Source organism: Mytilus edulis, unplaced genomic scaffold (assembly GCF_963676685.1).
Source record: "Mytilus edulis unplaced genomic scaffold, xbMytEdul2.2 SCAFFOLD_1348, whole genome shotgun sequence".
Taxonomy (NCBI): Eukaryota; Metazoa; Mollusca; class Bivalvia; order Mytilida; family Mytilidae; genus Mytilus; species Mytilus edulis.
In genome coordinates, this window is record NW_027268373.1 from 1 (window position 1) to 21830 (window position 21830).

The window sequence follows — 21830 nt, forward strand, 5'->3', positions numbered from 1 at the left end:
TTCAGATGATTTTTCTCAAAACAAACACGTTTTAAAGCTAAAAACTGGAAAATCAACATTCTAATCTATATATTAAAAAAAAAAAACCATGAAACCGATAGACAAATGACATATACTGAGCCGCACCATCCTCCCTTAATCAAGGTGTATTTAAAATGCAGCAGGTTAAACATGTATTTTATTCATCAGTGTTTATGGTATAAGTGATGTTATGATTGCTTCATGTTAATGTCATAATTATTTTTCTTTATCTTCTACATTTCAGTTTCCGAAACAGTGAGAGAGACTGAGGAGCCTCGGTCTAAAAGTGTACATAGTCGTCATAAACCAGGAGTACTGAAAACATACAACAACAATTTAGAGAAATTAAACTGCAAAATTAGTGCTTTGAATGCCTCCAAATCACGTATCATGACTCAATTGAAAAAAATGGCAATACAATTGGAGCAGGAACAGGTATATGAGCCTGTGGACACCTTATTCATTGTACGTAAAAGTTGCAGCCTCTTATACAGATGTTTTGGATATGGTGAACTCTGTGAGAGGTTCATAAAAGGTGAACCTCTCACAGACTATCCACCATATATGAACCGGAAGCAAAAAGTAATGCCAGAAGTAGAGAAAGATGAGAAGATAGAATTTTTGACACCTGAGAAGGACCTTTTTAATTTCGGTAGGGGCAGTGGCAGGACCCTTGCTGAAATCCAAAAAGACTCGCTTGACAATCTACCTGTGAAAATTATTCCAGGTGAAGTAAATGTGTAAGTAAAAGGCATGTTTCTTCTATATATAAGATCTGATGTACAGTGGTTGTAGTCCGTTTACATAGTTCATAAGTGTTTTTGGTATTTATATCGATTAGATCGTTGGTTTTCCAGTTTAAATGTTTTTCAGTAGTAATTTTTAGGCCCTTTATACCTTGCTGTTCATTGTGAGTCAAGGCCTCATGTTGAAGGCAGTACCTGGACCTATAATGGCTTACTTTTATGAATTGTTACTTGAATGGAGAGATGTCTCATTGGCACTCATACCACATCTTCCAATATCTATCTAAAGGCCAAATAAAGTTCAAATTAAAAGAACATTGAAGATAGCTAATGTTATAGAAAACAAATTGTATTGATACAGAGTTTCTTTTACCAGTCATGACAGTAATGTCTTTGTATAATATTTCAGAGAGAAACCAGGACCATCAAAGACCAGGAAAATCCCAACATTACATGACAGGTAAAGATAAAATCAATGTAAAATTAAACAAAATGATCTATAGCATTTATTGTTGTTATATAACATTGAGAATGGAAATGGGGAATGTGTCAGCAATAGATCTTCAATGCAGCGAGAAATTCCCGCACACAGAGGCGTCCTTTAGCTGGCCCATAAAAAATAATATATTCTAGTTCAGTGAACGCAATATTTACATGAATTATTCCATTTCATACAAATAACTAAAATTAAAAATGATACAAGACTAACAAAGACCAGAGGCTCCTGACTTGGGACAGGAGCAAAAACATGGTATATATACATGTATATTATGGTAAATGTATTTTAAATGTGTTATAGTAAATAAAAAAATATTAAAACTGATAATTTTCAATTATGATTTTTGTTGTTGTTAAATCAACCATTGGAAGAGAAAGGGGGAGAGGTCGTGGTAGAAAGAGAAAGAGGGAGAGGTACAAACACTGCCTACCTTAATTAAAAATATATATAATATAAATTAATTAGGGAGCGTTCATTTGAAAAATAACTGAAAAAAAAATATATAATTGAACACCACACCAAACAATTATGGATATTCTATCCATATTACATAAATTTTCTTTACACCTGTATATATATATTGCAAGGGTAGGAACTTAATGAGTGGTTTATGTAGGTTTTGTAGTTAATTGAAAACGGGGCTGATGAATATTCTTTAAAAGTTCATCATAGGTAACTTATATTTTTCATGAAATAATAGATGGAAAGATATAACTGAAAAGTTCCCCTTTCTCATGTTTGTAATTTTTTTTTCAGCAGTTCTGACTCAAATGATGACGAAGATAGAATAAGGTAATGATACAGCTACAGTAGAGTTTTTACATATTGAACTTAAGACATGTTAGATGCCAATCTTAAATTCAAAATGGCCACTAACTGGGTCAAGTTTACATATAAACATTCTGGAATATGAAAATATGTTTTGCACTTTATATTATGGTTAAATATGCAATAAGAGAAGGGTGAGCAACTTTAGGACCCCAAGATTTCCAAACAATTTTGAATGAGAGATATGATGCATTTTATTGCAGATTTGATGTAGAAACATGTCAGTTTTTAATTTGAAAAAAAAACCATTACTCCATACATGCCATAAATGCAGATAATGTATTTTTTTTGAGAATTGAAGAAAGCAGTAGTGATGAAGATGAGACCGGACTCAGTCCTCTTCTGTCACTTGAGTCAACTTTAATGAGGTAAGCAGCCAAAACAGACTATAATAAAACTCGCTTTTGATATTAAACATATGCATTAGATAAGGTAATAAAGGAATACTTTTTGAATTGATTAAGGGGCATACTTGTCATATTTGGATAAAAGCTTTATCCCAATGTGCTATATGTTGTAGTTTGGCATCAACTACCTGTGGGAACCTGATGTTTCTGAGCAACTTATATCTCTCAGTGAAGACAACCGTCTAAGTATTATTTATAAATGTTAAAGAACACAATTCAAATTTATAATGACTTTCTTTTACCAGTTCTTTGTTTGTATGATATTTCAGAGAGAATCCAGGACCATCAAACATGTCAAAACCAGGACCATCAAATGCAATTAAAGAAAGACTTAAAAAGTTATATGAAAGGTAAAGATGGAATTATTTTTAAGTCAGAGATTTAAATGAATATAAAATTGAGAATAGAAATGGGGAATGTGTCAAAGAGACAACAATTAGACCATAGAGCAGACAACAGATAATGCTACGGAATCTCTTTTTAAGTATGTTATATTAATGCCTCTATCATTGTCTATCATTCTTTAATGGTATTGTAAATATGTTATTGATTGTGAAAAAATTATTAGAATTGATCATTTTTATTAAGGTTTTTTTTTCTTTGTTAGGTCAACCACTGGAAGAGGAAAGGGGGGAGGAAAAGGAAGAGGTCGTGGTATGAAGAGAAAGAGGGAGAGGTACAAACCACGCTTCCTTTAATTAAAAATATATATCACTGTAAACCAACTTATTTTTCACCGGTTTTATTTTTCAACTTTTGTGAGTAGAAATATAACACGAATACACATATTAGCAAATATGTAAAACTTGGATCTTTGATTATGATCAAGTAGATTTAATAATGTTGAATTAAAATTGTTGCAAACAGGGCTAGAAAGGACAAATTGCGAAAAAAAGTGTATGCCGAATATATTAACTAATTTATTTTTCCTTTTTTATAGTTCCCTTTTGTCATTATTGTATTTCTTTTTTTTTCAGCAGTTCTGACTCCAGTGACAGTGAAGAAGAAATAAGGTAATGACACAGCTACATAAATATTGGTTAAAATGTATTAATTATGGAAATAAAATTATTGCCTAGTTCATGAATCAAGCTACCACTTTCATTGAGTAAAATACTATTAACCATATATTGGGGGTTTATAATGTTTAATTAACCCTGTTCAAAGAGTATTGAGGAACTATTGAATTAACTATTTAGTTTAATAAAGCTGATTGTCCAAATTTTATAACTTTTGAATTGTAATATAACTTAGCAAATGAAATTTAAAATGTTTTTTTTTATTCAGACCATTAGATAAGAACCCCAGAAAGAAGCTTTTCAGAAAGGACATGTAAGTATCAATGAAATTTATTTTAGACTTCAGAATATACAATTTCAACTGCAATTCTTAAATTACAAAAGTGGATTTCAAGGTCATGATTGTCAATTATAGCTGTATAAATTTTATATTATCTACTGACATGAGTGAAAAGTGTTTAATTGATGCTATTTTTTGGAAATTAAACATGTTGAAGATATAAAGTGTACAGATAGAACAGAGCCATGAATTATACGACACATTTAAAAAAACGAAATAATATGAATCAGAGAAATCTTAACATGATGTTTCTTTGCCAAATTAGATGTAATAACATATCAGATGTGAAATTAGAAATATAAACATAACACCATATAAAATTAATAATAAAAGAAGACAATGTATTTTTTTTTTACAGAATCGAAGATAGTAATGATGAAAAGGAGACTGACATGACTGGGCTTAGTCCTTTCTTGCCGCTAGATTCGTCTTTGATGAAGTAAGCCATTTCGAATTTTTAATTACTTGAAGAAGTAATATTAATATACTTATATAAGTAAATTTGTAGGCTACTTTGGTTATATCTTCTGACATCAGACTCGGACTTCTCTTGAACTGAATTTTAATGTGCGTATTGTTATGCGTTTACTTTTCTACATTGGTTAGAGGTAAAGGGGAGGGTTGAGATCTCACAAACATGTTTAACCCCGCCGCATTTTAGCACCTGTCCCAAGTCAGGAGCCTCTGGCCTTTGTTAGTCTTGTATTATTTTAATTTTAGTTTCTTGTGTACAATATGGAAATTAGTATGGCGTTCATTATCACTGAACTAGTATATATTTGTTTAGGGGTCAGCTGAAGGACGCCTCCGGGTGCGGGAATTTCTCGCTACATTGAAGACCTGTTGGTGACTTTCTGCTGTTGTTTTTTTATTTGGCCGGGTTATTGTCTCTTTGACCCATTCCCCATTTCCATTCTCAATTTTACTTATACAAGTGAATTTTATTTTCAGATTTTTTTTTAATTGTATAAGTAAAAAAGTCAGCCTATCTTCTTTTATTGAATTTTTAGGATTTCTTTGCTCGTATGTAATTTTAAGTTATCTGCCCTTTGCAGATGTCTTTACTAAACATTTAAGTACAGGTCTTTGTAAGAACCAGGCAGGGTGCCATATACATGTGATTTATGAGGGTTTCAGATTTTATCTATAAATGGCCTAAAAGAAGCAGTAACTGAATACTGCTCAAAAAATAAATATGAGTGGGAAAATACGAGTGGTTGCCATGGTAACGGACATTCTATTTTTTGGTTGTGAAGCATAGTAAAATATTCCAAAAACCAGCTAAATCACTACAATTCAGAGCCTGAATAGGAATAGAATCAAGCATTTTTCATTAATTTTCATATGTAACATTGATACAACTTGGTTTTAGCATCATTTTAGTTCAGATAAGATGTAAACCAAATTTGTAATTTTTTGAAAATTTTTGCCAAAAAATGCATATTTTCAACTTTCTGAATTTGGGATTTTTGCGAAATTATCAAATTTTCTGTGGTGTTTTTCAGAAAAGAGCAACAGTGTATAGCATAGTTAGCACTTTAGTTATGAAGTTTGGATACTACTTTACGAAATTAAATAGAAAAAAGCTTGGGACTTTCTTTAGTTTTATCTCCATAGCAACCGATTTTTTCCTTGGAAACGGAGTTATTATTTGCAAAATATTGCAGTTTCAGAGCTTTAATGTACTGAATTGTTCTATAACTGATATTTTTTTTTACATTTAAGCATAAGCTTACTCTAAATTACCATCGTTAATAGTTGCTGACTTCAATAGTTACCATGGAAATACATATTACTCATAGAAACATCTATTTTAAAATGTATCAATAGAAATTTATGTAAAAAAATACATATATTATATATAGACGGTGTTTATATTCAAATTGGAATATGACTGCATGCTTTGCTCCACTCACAGTCTTGTCTGTATATAATATATAATGAAACATTGAGGTTAGAACTGAAGGTTAGGAAGAAAAAAGGGGGGGTAGGTTTATTTAAAAAAAAAATCATACATGTAGATTCTTGAAAAGATAACGTTTGGTCGGAGAGCCTGATTATGAATAGAATAATGATTATAAATAGAATCAATTGTATTTTCAGAAATTTCATATACATGTATAACATCGATATAACTTGGTTTTAGCTTCAGAGCTTAGTTAGTATTGCAGTTTAACCCCGACTTTTAGATTTTTTGTTAAAAAATACTAAAAAACATTCATTTTTTTCGAAATCATGAAGTATTGTGAAATTATCAAAATTTTCTCGTGTGTTTTTCCGAAAATTGAAAATATGTAAATCATAGTTAGCATTGTAGTAACAAAGTTTGAATACTACCTGACCAAAATAAATAAAACATTGCGTGGGGCTCTCTTGAATTCTATCACCATGTTAACGTATTTTCCCCTTGGAAACAGAGTTAATACTTATTGATTTCTGCGGTATGGGAAATATGTTCTCAATTATTTCCAAACCTTTATGAAAAGACATGCATTGAAGCATATATAAGCTCTAAACTGCAATCGTTAAGTATTATTACATCAGTTGCCATGGTGACAAATATCACCCATAAGTCTGCCCATAACAGTCAATCAAATGATATATAATATAGTTTATGTAAAAAATTACATATAATTATGTTTATAATGTTCATTTTTCTAATGGGAATATAACTACATGCTTTGCTTTGTTTCACTCTCACTACGGTCATGACTGTCTTTGCTCATTGAAAAGACTTAACAAGTTTAAATATATACACTGTTGCATTTTGGGGGAGGAGTGGAGGTTGGGTAGTTTTTGTTTGAATCTTTCATAGATCAGGATCATGCACAGATAAGGTGTGCATTAACTACCTCAGATATACTGCAAAGTTCAAATGTACTCTTAAACTGATTCTAGACTTTGAAAGGGGTGTAATTCCATAAAATAAAAATAAACAGCTGTGCCATGAGCGCATGTTACGCCCGTCGCTTTTTCAAAGAATAATAAAAGTTTGATAACTTCTCAATGTCATATCACAAATTCATGAAAAACTAATGGGAGGTTATGTTAAAAGATATAAACCTGGCGTCACCAAAGTTTCATAACTGCTCAAAGCATTGTCTGAGAACTGGAATATTCCCCCTTTTTATGATTAAAATCACATTTATCCGTGACCTAAAACGTATACAAATTAAAAGTGAACTCCCGTCAATAAATATAAACAATTTATTGAACGAAAAAATGGCAAAAAATGGGGATAGTTTAAGATTGGAAAGTGAAACTTTTTTTTTCAGTTTATTTAACTTTCTAAATTGAGGTACATATCTCATTGGTTCATCTTTCTCTAAGCATATTACCTAGGGGAAGAAAAGCAATACATCTATTTTTAGTTATATTTTTGCATACACTTTTTTGAAAGTACACCAAAATGGAACCAAAAACTGTAGGAGATGTAGGTTATACGTCAATAACACAGCAATCAACATAAAGATTTCAACAATACTAGTAGTTATAGGTGTCTACACAATATGTCAAATTCTTAATCATTACTAATTTATCTATATAAAGATTTTCTTGAGGATTAATTTATATATAGTTCGGATCCTGCTAACATATTTAACCCCGCCACATTCTCTATGTATGTGCCTGTCCCAAGTCAGGAGCCAGTAATTCAGTGGTTGTCGTCTGTTTATGTGTTACATATTTGTTTTTCGTTCACTTTTTGTAAACAGATAGGTTTTCTTGTTTGAATTGATTTACATTGTCATTTCGGGACCTTTCATAGCTGACTATTCGGCATGGGCTTTGCCCAATGTTAAAGGCCGTATGATAACCTATAGTTGTTAATTTTCTGTGTCATTTTGGTATCTGGTAAAGAATTGTTTCAATTTGGCAATTATACCACATCTTTTTTTTTATTTTCATTTAAGGTAAACTATAGTTTTAAGTTTTAAACTCAGTGGCAGATCCAGAACTTTGTGTAAAGTGGGGGGGGGGGGGGGGGGGGGGGGAGTTGGGGGGCGCTCAAGTCACACTTCAGTGATTCCCTATATAATCCCTATATAATCAACCATTTTTTTCCCTCAAAAGGAGGGGGGCTGTCCCCCTAGGATCCGCCTATGAAACTGATCTGGCTCTCGGTTTTAACAATTTTTAAAGTATCAAACAAAGAAAAGTAACGCAAAACGGGCAAAACTCGGGAACGGTTAAAGTGTCGCCAACTAAATTCAAACTTGATTTCTGTTTTGTGGTAACAAGCATTGTGTATATGTTTCATAACATTTGGATGAGGCAAACTAAAATTAGAAAATGGAAACCAACTTCTTGACGACTAAAGTACTAAAGTATCTAACAAAGAAAAGTAACGCAAAATGGGCATAACTCGGAAAAAGTTAAAGTGACGCCAACTAAATTCAAACTTGATCTCTGTTTTGTGGTAATAAGCATTGTGTATATGTTTCATAACATTTGGTTGAGGCAAACTAAAATTAGAAAATGGAAACCACTTCGTGACGACTAAAGTACTAAAGTATCAAACAAAGAAAAGTAACGCAAAACTGCATAACTCGGGAACAGTTTAAGTGAGGCCAACTAAATTGAAATTTTTCTCTGTTTTGTGGTAATAAGCATTATGTATATGTTTCACAACATTTGGTTGAGGCAAACTAAAATAAGAAAATGGAAACCAACTTCGTGACGACTAAAGTACTGACGGACATGGGTGAAACTTATGATATGAGACAAATCTTCACAAGAAACGAATTGAAACAGAAATAAATAACCATAAGTGACCCTACGGCCTTTAACAGTAAGTAAAGCACATACCACATAGTACCATATGAAGGCTTTGTAAACAGATATCAAACTAGTTGAAAAAAAATTACTTAAAATAAAAAAGATCATGATTGTTTAATCAGTAACTGTTGTTATGTTATTTGGCACGTGTCAATCGGTTCATTGATTTTTCGGCATATCTAAGAAAAAAGGCCATGTGTCTAAATGGTGTATTCCTCCTATTTTTGCAAGAAATACAACGTCTTAATCTTTAAAGATGAAGTAATAGTATGCATAAAACATAAGATGTGGTATGATTGCCAATGAGACGTACAACTGTTCACAAAAGACCAAAATGACACAAGACATTAACAACTATATGTCACCGTAGTCGACGTATACTTTGGCACATATCTGATTTCGTACACGTTGTCAAGTCCAAAATACGCTGGACTTTAAAGTACTGAAAACCATAAAATAAAGTAAAAAGATTTTATTTGGGAGAATTTACTTTTATCATGTTGCATGCAAAAACTATTCATTTTTTTTGGTAAAAGGTTGTATGATTTTTTTTTTAAATAATAAGGTTCTTATTAGTTAGTACTTGATTTAATTTGCACATATAGTTATATTTCTTTTACTCAGACTATCTTCAGCATATGAACACCATTTTATCATTTATCACCAGATGATTTCATGATCTTCAGAACAATCCACGCCATGCAAATGTGCTTGGAGAAGAATTAAGCAGGGCATTCCTGTTTAATGTAAGGCGTTCAGCACAGAACCAAAGAGACATAAGTGGAAGATCTGCAAGAAGAAGCTCTGCTGCAGATTTGAGGATAAGCTCTTCATTTAAGGCGCAAATAACGTGTTTTCAAGATCCATGTGTAACAAGGATAAACACAAATTTGCACCTAGACAGTTTGACTTTTGTCGGCTTAGGTATGTATTATGGTTTATCAACATTACTCTGGTGGAGACTGTATATAGTCAAAACAATTTAAAGCGAATTTACACTATCTTCCATTTCATAGGGGACATTAGAAGTTGGCAAGTGAAGTGTTTACATCTATGAATATTCAGTAAACATTGCAACGCTCTTTAGATGTTGGTTTATATTTCATTGTAATGCATTAATTTAAAAAGTCTTAAAAGTCTGTACAATATAATCTAGATTCAATTTGACATTTTTGGCAAATAGTTATGAAATAGGAAAATTATAAGCCCGGCATAAATCAGTCAGATGGAATAGAGTATTATTATTATATTCATAATGATATTGTCACTACTACCAAAGTGAGTAGGGAAGCAATGGTAAATATATACGTGTGTATAAATATATATAATATATATATAATAAGGTCTCTGCGCAATGCTAGGCGGTGTTGTCGTAGAAGTTAGAAATAAAAAGTACAGGTTCTAGCCCCGGCGCCGGGGAGGAAGTAGCGAATCAAATCTACTCTAACCGTGGTCGTTAGGTTGATGTTCTAGGTACTTTATATATATGCATGACATTAATGAGGCATATGAAAGATAAAATTATTAAGCATGTTAGGAAAGTTGTTAAAAGTTTATATTAATGATTGAACATACAACATGTACAAGTAAAATGACGATAATTTCATACATAATGAATGATAATTTTTTAAACACCTATTTAAATCAACGGTTAACACCAAAAGAGTTTGAGGCACTGGCAGATTCTGGCTATCATATGTAGAAGCCATTTAAAAAAAAAAGAAATGTGTTCTTTGAACAACTCATTATTTGTACATTGTGAAACATTCAATCCATCAAATGAATTTAATTTTATTGTGGAAGAGTAAATTTTTAGTATCTGACATTTTTGAAAGGGACCATCAAATTTGTATATTACAAGATATAAAGCATGTGCTAAAACAAATTAGGAATAATTTGGAGTCAAGTCGGCTAGAAAATAAATCAAAACCAGGCCGTTGCCTTATAAACTACTCCGTAAATACTAATCCAACTTTGACTCAATTTGGTACAGCTCAAATTGCAATATGCCTAGGACAAACATCTGTTTCCTCAAAATGCAACTCTGGATCTGCAGCATCATATTACAAAGCTACTACTCCGTGTGCACTTAACCCTGCACAAAACAAGAAACCAAAAAAAAGTGTCGATAAACACAGCAACAAACGATAACCACTGAATTACAGGCTCCTGACTTGGGACAGGCACATATATATATAAAGTTTATGTCTATATGATGACCATTGTCCTTGACGTCATTTTCATGGTTCAGTGACTACTTGAAAAAAAAGTAAAAATTTTTGCAATGTTAATTTCTCACTTATTATAAGCAATAGTATAATTTATATTGGGTATGTACGTAACTTTCAAGGTCTTTATGTCTGTCAGACAGTTTTCACTTGACCTTGATCTCATTTCATGGATCAGTAAACAAGGTTAAGTTTACAGGTTTAGGTATATATCTCAGAAACTATCAGCAATAGGTCTTCCATATTTGGTGTATTGAATGATTGTAAAATGTACATGCCCAACTGGTGTTATCTGACCTTGGAGGTCATACTTTGACCTATAATTGTTAACTTTGTATCCATTGTGACTTGGGTGGACAGTTGTCTCATTAGCACTAGTACCACATCTTTTTATTTATATCAACCTCATTTCTCAGATACTTTAAGCATCCAGTCAATTATATATGATTATGGAATGTTTGAAAGGTGTACATGTCTGTCTGGCAATAATCATCTGACCTAGACCTAATTTTCATTGTTCATTGGTCAAAGTCATTTTTTTTATGAGGTTAATTTCAAACATGCTTTTAGCAATAGGTTAACTAGATTTCTTGTATGGAATGATTGTATGACCCACATGTCTGTCTGAAAGGGATTATCTCACCTTGACATGTACATTGGTTATTTAGATGTTTTATTTAATTCAATGATTGATGGATTGTTGGTTGCTTAACGTCCGGTGGCAAATATTTCATGCATATTCAGGACGAGAACAAGTTCACAATAAATCCAATAGGTAGGTTGTTGTAATAGAGGCCATCTAGGATGATGGTCGGGGAAATTTGGACTGCCACTGGAAAATGAGGGTATATTGGATAGGGACAGAAATTTTGCCTTGCAACAGGCCACCTACGGACCCCTCAAAGAGTTGTTGCACGGGTTCTTAACGTGCAAAGAGTGTGGCACTCTCTTTACACGAGGCATCGGATTTAACGTCCCCTTCTGACGGACGTGACTGCGAACTTGATACATCCCGCACAGCCAAACGGACGCCCCACTTCGGCAAGCGTTTTACTGCCGGTCGGGAGAAGACCAAGTGACCATATTTCTATACCCCAGTCACCCTTGGGTTATTTAATTCAATGTAATGCTTGTGGTATATACTTCTTTTTTTATACTTTCAACATTAGTTATGTTATGAACACTAGAACGGGCGAAACATTTCAGTGTATCCACTCTTGTCTGACTTTAATCATGGCACAATAATGGAGTGCCAATAATGACTATGATACAAAATCAATAATTTTATTAAAGCAATTTGATATTAACTCCTATTCTTCGTCTTGGTAATCACTCTTAGTTGAACTTCAGCTTCAATGTCAAGTTATTATCTTTGATACACCACTTAATTATAGAAATCCACAATTAAAAATCCTGCATGTTATCTAAGGGATCTACCATTTGATTTATATGTGGGGGTTTGGGCTAGAATAAAATTTGAAAAAAAAGACAAAAAGGCAAGACCCCTTTTCCATAAAAAATCAAATGGTAGCTCCCTAAGCATGTAACCCAAGATTAGTGTGTTTTCAACATAAAGGGTTCAACTAGCAGGGCCCAAAGAGATGGATGCCATGATCCCACTGTTGTTATTTTTTTAAACCCTCATCACAAAATTGAAAGGGGTACATGTATATAAGTAAGAGCACAACAGCTAAATTATTGTTTTCAGATTACCTTAGATTTCTATGTTGTAGGTTAACAATAAGACAACATAGTTCCTTTAGGTAATCTGGTGCTTTATTGCTGAGAATTTTATGAACAAGAATACGTTTATGATATGAAATTCTAGATATGAAGTTTAACCATGTTAGCTCTTTAAATATATTTATACTAGGTGTTATATATAAACAAACTTTGCAAATATCTGACTTGAACAGTTTGGGTCCTCTCCAAAAATACTAGAAGTGATGTAAAATAAAACCCACACAGACACATTTTTTACATCAATAACGTGCAGTGGTCGAAAAAGCACCACTAGTTTTATGTTCATCACTCGGGATCTCGGACTTTTACCACATGCCAGACACCTTGGATTTTTACGATAGGCATCGCAGAAATTGGCGGGAAAACCAGAAAAACCATAACCGAAAAAAAAAACGTACGCGAGAGCTTTTCCAGTTCCAGAAGATGAACAAGAAGGCTACCTGACTAGTGTAACGCCAGTTATGATGTCCGCAAAGAAAATAGATATTTTAATGCCTCATTAAAAACCAAATCCTAAGATTACAAAGTTGTCAGCTTCAACGTAGATAAACACAATCAATTTATGACTGTTCAAAGGATCAGTTCTCCTGTAAATTTGAAAAATTTAGTCTTTCCCCAAACAGTAAAATTTGGGATATGGACATTCTTGTAAGTACACGGACCAAAGTGGACTTCGTTCAAAGCCTAAAATTTCAGAAGCGACTGGAATTTGCAGACACAGCCCCAAGCACTAGTGGATTGGGTGCAAGCAGTATGACAATAACCAGCATTAACAATATTGATCGATCAACAACTCAAATTAGGGTAAAGCTATAATTAAATTTCCGTATCAACTGGCACAAATAATACAAGATGGTCTTGAGTATAGATTTCGCGTATGGTTTTTTTTTTCTGGACAAATTTTTTATTTCGCCGGTGTCGAAAACAATTTTTTTCTTTCAATTTTAGCATTACATATAGTGGCAGCTGAGGGTGAAACAAACAATTTTTTTTCTCAGAATCAAAAACAAATTATTTTTTTCTCCAAAAACTGGAAACAAACTTTTTTTTCCAAAAAAAAAACCATAGCCCCCCCTCCCAGAAAATCAAATGGTTGCTGCCTAAGCCAACAGATACTTTTCATACACAATCTGGATTATTATTCATTCCCATTTTTATCTAAAACAACATTTTCTCCAGAAATCCAGTTTATTTTGGATTGATTAATTGAAAATATCGTTCCGCGTGACCGTGTAGGCTCACATATTCAAGATGCCGCACATGAAGAGGGAGGACAGGGTTGATAGCTTGAAAAGAAATCCGGATGGAAGGAGAAATTTGTGTCAATTATTATTTAAGACATTTCCTTGAGCAAAATGTCACCCTTATCAGATGAAGCGGTGTGAACCGTCATTTATAATACATGCGCTGTACACAGTTGATTATAGTTTTATGTCGTGTGAGTGAACGGCAATACTTTTTACATAATAAATAATTTTGTTGTTCATAGTAAGTGTGCAAAATGAGGATGTTAATTTGATGTATGCCTTTTTGTGCTTCTTCGTTACATTTGTTGTTTTTATAGTGATTAAGATGATAACACAATGTTGACTGCTGTACCCCTATTTTTGACATTTTGTACCTATAATGTCTGTTTGTTTTGTTCACGCATCGGTGACTATATAATGGAATTTGATGCGACTGTCATACAAGTGAGAGGTTTAGCTAGCTATAAAACCAGGTTCAATCCACCATTTTCTACATTTGAAAATGCCTGTACCAAGTCAGGAATATGGACAGTTCTTGTCCATTCGTTTTTGATGCGTTTTGTTATTTGATTTTGCCATGTGATTATGGACTTTCCGAATTGATTTTCCTCTGAGTTCAGTATTTTTGTGATTTTACTTTTTATAATCATCTGAGTCGTATCAAGTAATCAAAGTGCTGGAATGTTTCTGCTGTAGCTGCGTATTATTCCAAAAAGGTTATAGACGAGTATTATTTCAAAAATGTATTTCATCTCCGCTTGGATGTTTTAAACTTAACCATTGTCTCGTCAGTAATTATCAAAAATAACTTTTTTCATGTTTGTCATAAAAAGTTTTAATATTTTCTAATGCAACCTAAAACTGTAGATCTAAAATATTGAAATATACAGAAAGCTCTGTTAATTTCTTTTTAAGTACCCATGCCATGTCAACATCAAGGGCCTGCGAATTACTATTTTTCTGTTGGTTTAGATCCTTCATATTTTTTTTAGTAAATTAACATGTAAGATTTTTTGTTTGAATTGCTCCAGCTTTCTCGTTATTCTCGTGGGATTTTGTCTGATGCTTGGTCCGTTTCTGTGTGTGTTACATTTTAGTGTTGTGTCGTTGTTCTCTTATATTTAATGCGTTTCCCTCGGTTTTAGTTTGTTACCCCCGATTTTGTTGTTTGTCCATGGATTTATGAGTTTTGAACAGCGGTATACTACTGTTGCCTTTATTCTACATGTATATGGTACAAATATTTCTCATTATTGACGACCATATGGTGGCCCATAGTTATTAATACATTTTCCTCCTTTAAACTTTTTTGGATAGCATTGGTTCTTTGCCAAAATTACCACATCCTTTTTTTATAAACAAGACAGTAACAGTAACTAAAATCAATACAACTGTAATGAAAGTGAATTTATATTAAAGGCTTTTATCAAAAATAGGGAACGTGTCCATGGGACACAAATGATGCCCCGCTAGCATTAATGTTATAAAGGGTCACAACTCAAGAACTGTAAATGTGACGCTACCAACATGTGTACTTGATCTGAGTTATGTGGAAATAAACATTGTGTATACATTCTAATTACACAGTATTGCGCAATAGATTTGTAAGATCTTGACATTTGTTTTGTGTCAGAAACCTATATATTAAGTCAAAAAGTTGATCGCAATCCAAATTCAGAGCTACTAGTATATCAAGCTCGAATGTTGTGTCCATACTTGACCCAACTGTTCAGGGTCTCGACCTCTGCGGTCGTATAAAGATGTACCAAGCGGATCATCTGGTTCCATTTGTAACAAGGCACAACCCTAGAGCAGTATAATTACTCCACCAATATTCAAACTTGATCTTTGTTTTATTGTTAAAAGTATTTATTCTGTTACACCGTTCCGTAATTTATATAGTTCGTTTGATTATATTCTTAATCTATTTGTGTGTTCCAGTCTAGAAGGATTACTAGTATTCATCTTTAACGTTAAACATCGTACCGTCGCTACCTTTCCCTCTCTCATACGTATCCGTTACAGGAACATTGCAAGGTCATTACAATCACGAGGAACATTTCGTTGAGACGTCATCTTGAACACAATTCGTGGCTAACAACAGAGTGAGGCGTCCGTTTGGCTGTGCGGGATGTATCAAGTTCGCAGTCACGTCTGGTCAGATTGGGGACGCTACATCCGATGCCTCGTGTAAGGAGAGTACCACGCTCTTTGAACGTTAAGAAGCCTTGCAACAACTCTTTTAGGGGTCCGTAGGTGGCCTGTTTCAAGGCAAAATTTCTGTCCCTATCCAAGATACCCTCATTTTCCAGTGGCAGTCCAAATTTTCCCGACCATCATCCCAGATGACCTCTATCGTATCAACCTACCTATTGTATTTATTATGAGCTTGTTCTCGTCCTGAATATGACGTTCAGCTTATATTGAGCATTGCTTCCTTCCTGACCTAGCAAGTTTTGGAAACCCAAATGTTTTTGATATAAGCTAATGCTTTTGACAACTGTTCAATATATAAAATCTGTATTTGTTGCGTTTAAAGTTTTATTTCTTCACAAAGTTTAAATGTACGTGTAGCAAGGCAAGATAAGGAACAATATTATGCTACCTTAATTACTTCTTTTTATTATATTTAGGTTAATTGATTATTCAATACATATTGAGTGTTTTGACTGGTAACATTTATGATCCAGTTCATGAGACCCTTTCTTCATTACTCGACTTAATTGCATTGATTTCTTGGTAATCTTGGTGATAAATAAACTCATCATAGATACCAGGACTAAATTTTGTATATACGCCAGACGCGCGTTTCGTCAACAAAAGACTCATCAGTGACGCTCTAATCCAAAAAAGGTAAAAAGGTCAATTAAAGTACGAAGTTGTCAGCTGCTTTCTTACCTTTTGAAAATATATTGCAATACGACTATTACAATCAAGGTTATTATATAAAATATTTTTTATTTGATAAACAATACCACAATTTACTATTCAAATTAATTGAAAAAAAGAAGATGTGGTATTGTGGTATGACTGCCAATGAGACAACTATCCACCAAAGTTCAAATGAAATGAGTGTAAGCAGTTATAGGCAACTGTACATCCTTCAACTACGAGAAAACCCCATACCGTCTATCTACTCCGCTTTTTTCCTCAGAAAAAAGGCTTAAAATGAATATTATTTTTATGAAACCTCATTATTGGAAAGTTTGCTATAGCTTTAAACGATTTTAGAAAACAGATCTACTTACAGCTTCGACCCTAGTTTTAACAAGAAGTGAATACATCAGTTTTGTACAATGTGATTATAAAGATAAGGAAATATAGTATAATTGTTATTAACACGACAGACTAAAGACTTAAGTTCAAATGAAAATGGTGTCGTGTCTGAACTGAGCATTCACAAAATGACCGAACTACATGAATGCAACTCTCAATGAAGAGTAAATATGCTCAGTCTTGATTAACTGAAAAATTATTCTGAATAAGAAATGCTGAAAAAGAACATCCTAACATGCAGAATTTTATTTTATAAATATTTTTGGAGTTCTTTCGTTGGTGTTATTTGCATTGTTTGAGTTAGGTTTACTTGCCTACGATGCTGGCCTTCCATGTACACATTAAGAGAAGGGAACGGTGGAGGATTTTAACTTATTGTATAAACAATACAGGGAATTAATAGCAGTATTTCTTGTATATCAGAATGATTTCAGTGATTTCTACAAAATGCTGGTTGTGTCATGAAACTTAGAAGACACTGATTTCAAGAGCCATGTCATCTCATTCAGTGTGCAGAGTTTTTTGTCCATGGTGGATGGACAGTCAGAGGACGTTTGGCAGAATGTGAGAGCTAACTAAGCATAGCAAAGAAAGTATAACGATCTTACCTAAAACCTACAGGAAGGTTGTCTCGGGATCTGACAAATTTCCAATATCCGGTATCTTGGACATATCTAATTGTTCTTCCTCGACATTGTCTTTATACTTACTTCTAATTTGAGTTTGATGTCTATTCACAATACGTCCATTATTAAATTTAACACAATACGTTACAGGTCGATTTCTTTTGTTAAAAGAGGGACGAAAGATACCAAAGGGTCAGTCAAAATCGAAAAATTTTGTTACAAGTTTTTTTATATTCTGTGCATGATAATTGTGTGCAATGCTGAACAGGATAGCGGTCAATTATCCAAATCAGTAGTACAGTAGTTGCAAAAAAAGGCATATCTTGGTAATGTATAACTGCTATTGGCGATTTTATATAGAATAATTCGTCCCAACCTCGTTGTTCTTGAAACAATCTTTACTTGTATACTTACTTGTAAGTTTCCAGACGTATGAGTGCCAGAGGTCCTTTCTACCAGACAAAGCAGACTAGTAGCGTTTCGAGGCCAACCACTTGTATACAGATAAACTGAATTACCTTATAAGCTTATGTTGTCAACACTATCAAAGAAGGGTTCCCAACCTAGAATGGGGTACATGAAGGCTTCCAAAAATATACATATGACATGTCTGACTCTAAACATTGAGTAAACGGACGTAACAGTGACCTGTAGACATGGATTGATTTAATACTCTTTAATATGTTAGTATCTATGTGCTTTATCTGGAATCAAAACAAATTTTAATTCAAGTATAAATTCTTTTTTTAACAATACAACAGACATGACAATGACAGTTCAATGTTCATTTTTTGGACTTTTTAAATTTTTTGGCATTCCTGGTCGCAGGTTTCATTTCTCTACCAATGCATCCTTCACATATGGGCCGCACAATACTGAAGTCTTCCTTGAGCTGAACTATTTAAGGATTCTTTGCAATGTCTTCGGAGTCCCCGCAAAAAAGCAAACATCATTGAAAACCTGTCTGATATCTATTTAAAATAAAAGATGAAAGAAATATCAAAAATTGTTTCATACATGCCAGTGATTCAATCATATCATACCACCTTTTCTGCCTTGTACATTTTTAATATATTTGAAAAATACAATTCAATATTGTTGAATATGATTTTGTCCTATAATTTGTATCATGCCTCTATTGCTTGTATTGTGTGTGAACATATGAACAGGGATATTTTTTTTCTCATAAATAGCAAATGATAAAACTCACATCTAAAAGTAAATTCTTATATTTTTTTTATCTCTTCTAGGGGTACCCATGTCAATTCATCACATCCTTCCCATTTGACCAAATATTCCGTTTTCTGTTTCCTCTTACGGGTTTTCAAGATCTTCTCTATCTCGTGAAGTTCACCTAAGAATAAAAGAAATCATAAAATTATAATCAATAAAACATAAACATAAATAATATGGAAACATAGGTTTTAAAAAATGTAATATAACTAAAACTGCTTAAACAGACATGTTATCAATGAATAAAAAAAACTAAAACAAGAAAGCATAAATTCTGTGCATTTTACTATCTGCCCTAAAGACCGGTTTTTATAGATACCGTGTTAAGGATCACCCAACTAAATATGTATATATCTAAATTGTACGAAATTTTCTTGTGTAGAAATACATAGAAAATCAAGCATTTCAGGTTTCGTCTTTTGGAGGATATGAGATAGTTTTTTCTGTATCCAATTGTCCTAAATCTGTTGTTCATCGAAAGCTGCAATTTGCGAATTATGAACGATATTTCTGTCGTTGTTTTTCAAGATTTCTTGATAATGAACGAACAGAGCCCAAATAGTAAGATTTATATATGAATAGAAATCTTAAATTGTAAGCTCAGCTATCAGAGGTTCCTTTAATGTTTCTGCTCTCCTTTTCTCCACCTAACACTTCGCCGCCAAATAAATCTCATAAGATTTTCTGCCTGGCATTCTTCTAGGTTGTAATCTGGAAGGTTCAACATATTTACATTTTCTTCCAGGTCTTGTGTGGATACGTGAATACAAGTCTTCCTGAGGCTACCGCACTGCTTTAGTGTCAATACACGTTTATTCTGTACATATACTGGCTATTGTGTTCCTTTTAACTAGAAAATTCCCATTTCTCTTATCTACCAGTATTGCTTCTAGGTTGTTAATGTCGGCATTGTAGGATTTCAAATGATTCCTTTGATTTTGTATGCTGATCCTTTTATTACAAACATAATATATATCGGTAATCTTTCTAGTCTTTTTCTTATATGTTCATCTTGTTCGAAACACAAAGTGTCCTAAATCAATCGAGTGAATGTTAAGAAGTATTAAAAGAATAAACTTGAGGTGTGAATTGTGTTATATTCATTTTGACTGATATTAGAGGGATATAATGCATCTGACTGGAATGTTCGTATGTAGCCTAGACTAAATTAAAAGTCCACAGAACAATATTATGCAAATATTTATTAATCAAAATATTCAAAATAAAAAAAAGTGTTGAATATTATTTGTTTCATCATGAAACAAAAATGATAGGCCAAACATAAACTAAAACAAAGATTTTTAGCCTATCATTCAGAATACTTTTAAATATTTTAGACAGACAGTTGTTTTAAGAAATACTTAGATTCAAGAATGAAATTTAACATAATCATAGAAGATGAATTCCAATGTTTGGATATTCAATAACAATTTTTGAATTAGATTAAAAAGTTTAAATTCTCATTGAAGATTGTGATTTTTAGGGGATTCATCAAACATAAATTGCAAGCACAAATACTTCTGTTAAATTTTGCCTTTTCTTATTGTTTAAAGCTGTTTTTGTATAAAGAGTTGAAAAATCAAAGGTTTAAATGTTGGTACAATGTTTTAATGATTGAGATTGTAAATTCATCAATAGAGAAAGGGTTAAGTGGATTACTTGGAAGAACCTGCCTTATAAGGATTATTGTGTAGCTTAGGAATTCAATATAATGATGGAAGATCCTGGTCTTCATCCTTTGGATTAACACCAAGGAATTATCGGTGATTAGTATGGAATGGAACAGTTTACTACACGATTAGCACAGGCATTCGTCTCAGAATTTTTTCCCCCAATATACAGTAGACGTGTTATACACCATTGTGAAGATAAATCAATTTAGATTTACGATATAACAAGTTTTAGTGGGGTTGACCGCCTATAAAGCGATATATAACGGAACTTCGTCACCACGCAAAGTCCAAATGAAGGGAGGCTTGTCATTATATCTGAGGAAAATATTCAGGCTAAAAAACTGTCTTAATTTCCGTTGATGATCTTTAGACTTATTTAAATATATCTTTTATATGACAGTCCCTTATTTTAAAATGTTTGTTTATAATTTACATTATATTTTTCTGTCTTTCAGAATTGGAACGTTCCAACAAGAAGAGTCATCTGGACGAGGGATCCCCAGTCCAGGGTGAGGACCTCCAGCTCAAAGGGTGCATCCCCTGTAAGTATTAACTTTTACACGTTCTTTACCTTAATTATAGTAAAGTTCATTTCAAATTTAGTTATCTTATTGGAATCATAGTCATAACATAATTTTAAATATGTAGTAAACGTACGAGACATACAAATGCGAGACAATTGATACACGCCGTATAAATGAGTTTGACCCGAAGAACGAAAAAAAAGCGTTGTTCCATTTACATGCGTAATTTGGATCATGCTTCATTTTTATTACTTCATTTCATTTAAATTAAAACGTTTTATCTTAAAATCGTATACTAAATAATGATTTTTTTTTTGCAGACTGTAGAATGGATGGACCTAGAGGTGGAAGTGCTCTGGTGCGCTCTCCAGAGCGAGATGGCAGAAATGAAAAAAGCCATCAAGGTAAAGACATACATTAGGCCTGAGGTTGTATACCTCAGGCCACTCCCTCCAAAAAAATAATAAAAGTGAAAAGTGTTCACAGTTTTTTATGCTTTTCATCAGAATATTATGGATTTTCTCTCTAATGTATGGAATTTTACCGTAACTTGGGATAATTAGCTTTCAAGGTTTGATTTATATTGTATCATTACAGATTTGTGTAATATGTATTCACTCGGAATATTGTCTTTTTTAATGCTA

General features: G+C 32.9%; 1 protein-coding gene across 1 annotated transcript; it reads left to right on the forward strand.

Moving 5' to 3' along the window:
* Positions 1-1602: 1602 nt before the first annotated feature.
* LOC139507357 (uncharacterized) lies at positions 1603-21590 on the forward strand (the record flags this gene model as incomplete). Its single annotated transcript, XM_071295725.1, has 12 exons — positions 1603-1679; positions 2023-2058; positions 2388-2462; positions 2771-2851; positions 3109-3177; positions 3479-3514; positions 3789-3833; positions 4219-4299; positions 4871-4883; positions 9323-9560; positions 21118-21204; positions 21507-21590. Coding segments are annotated over exons 1-12 (922 nt in total), but the record flags the coding sequence as incomplete, so codon positions are not given.
* Positions 21591-21830: the final 240 nt, after the last annotated feature.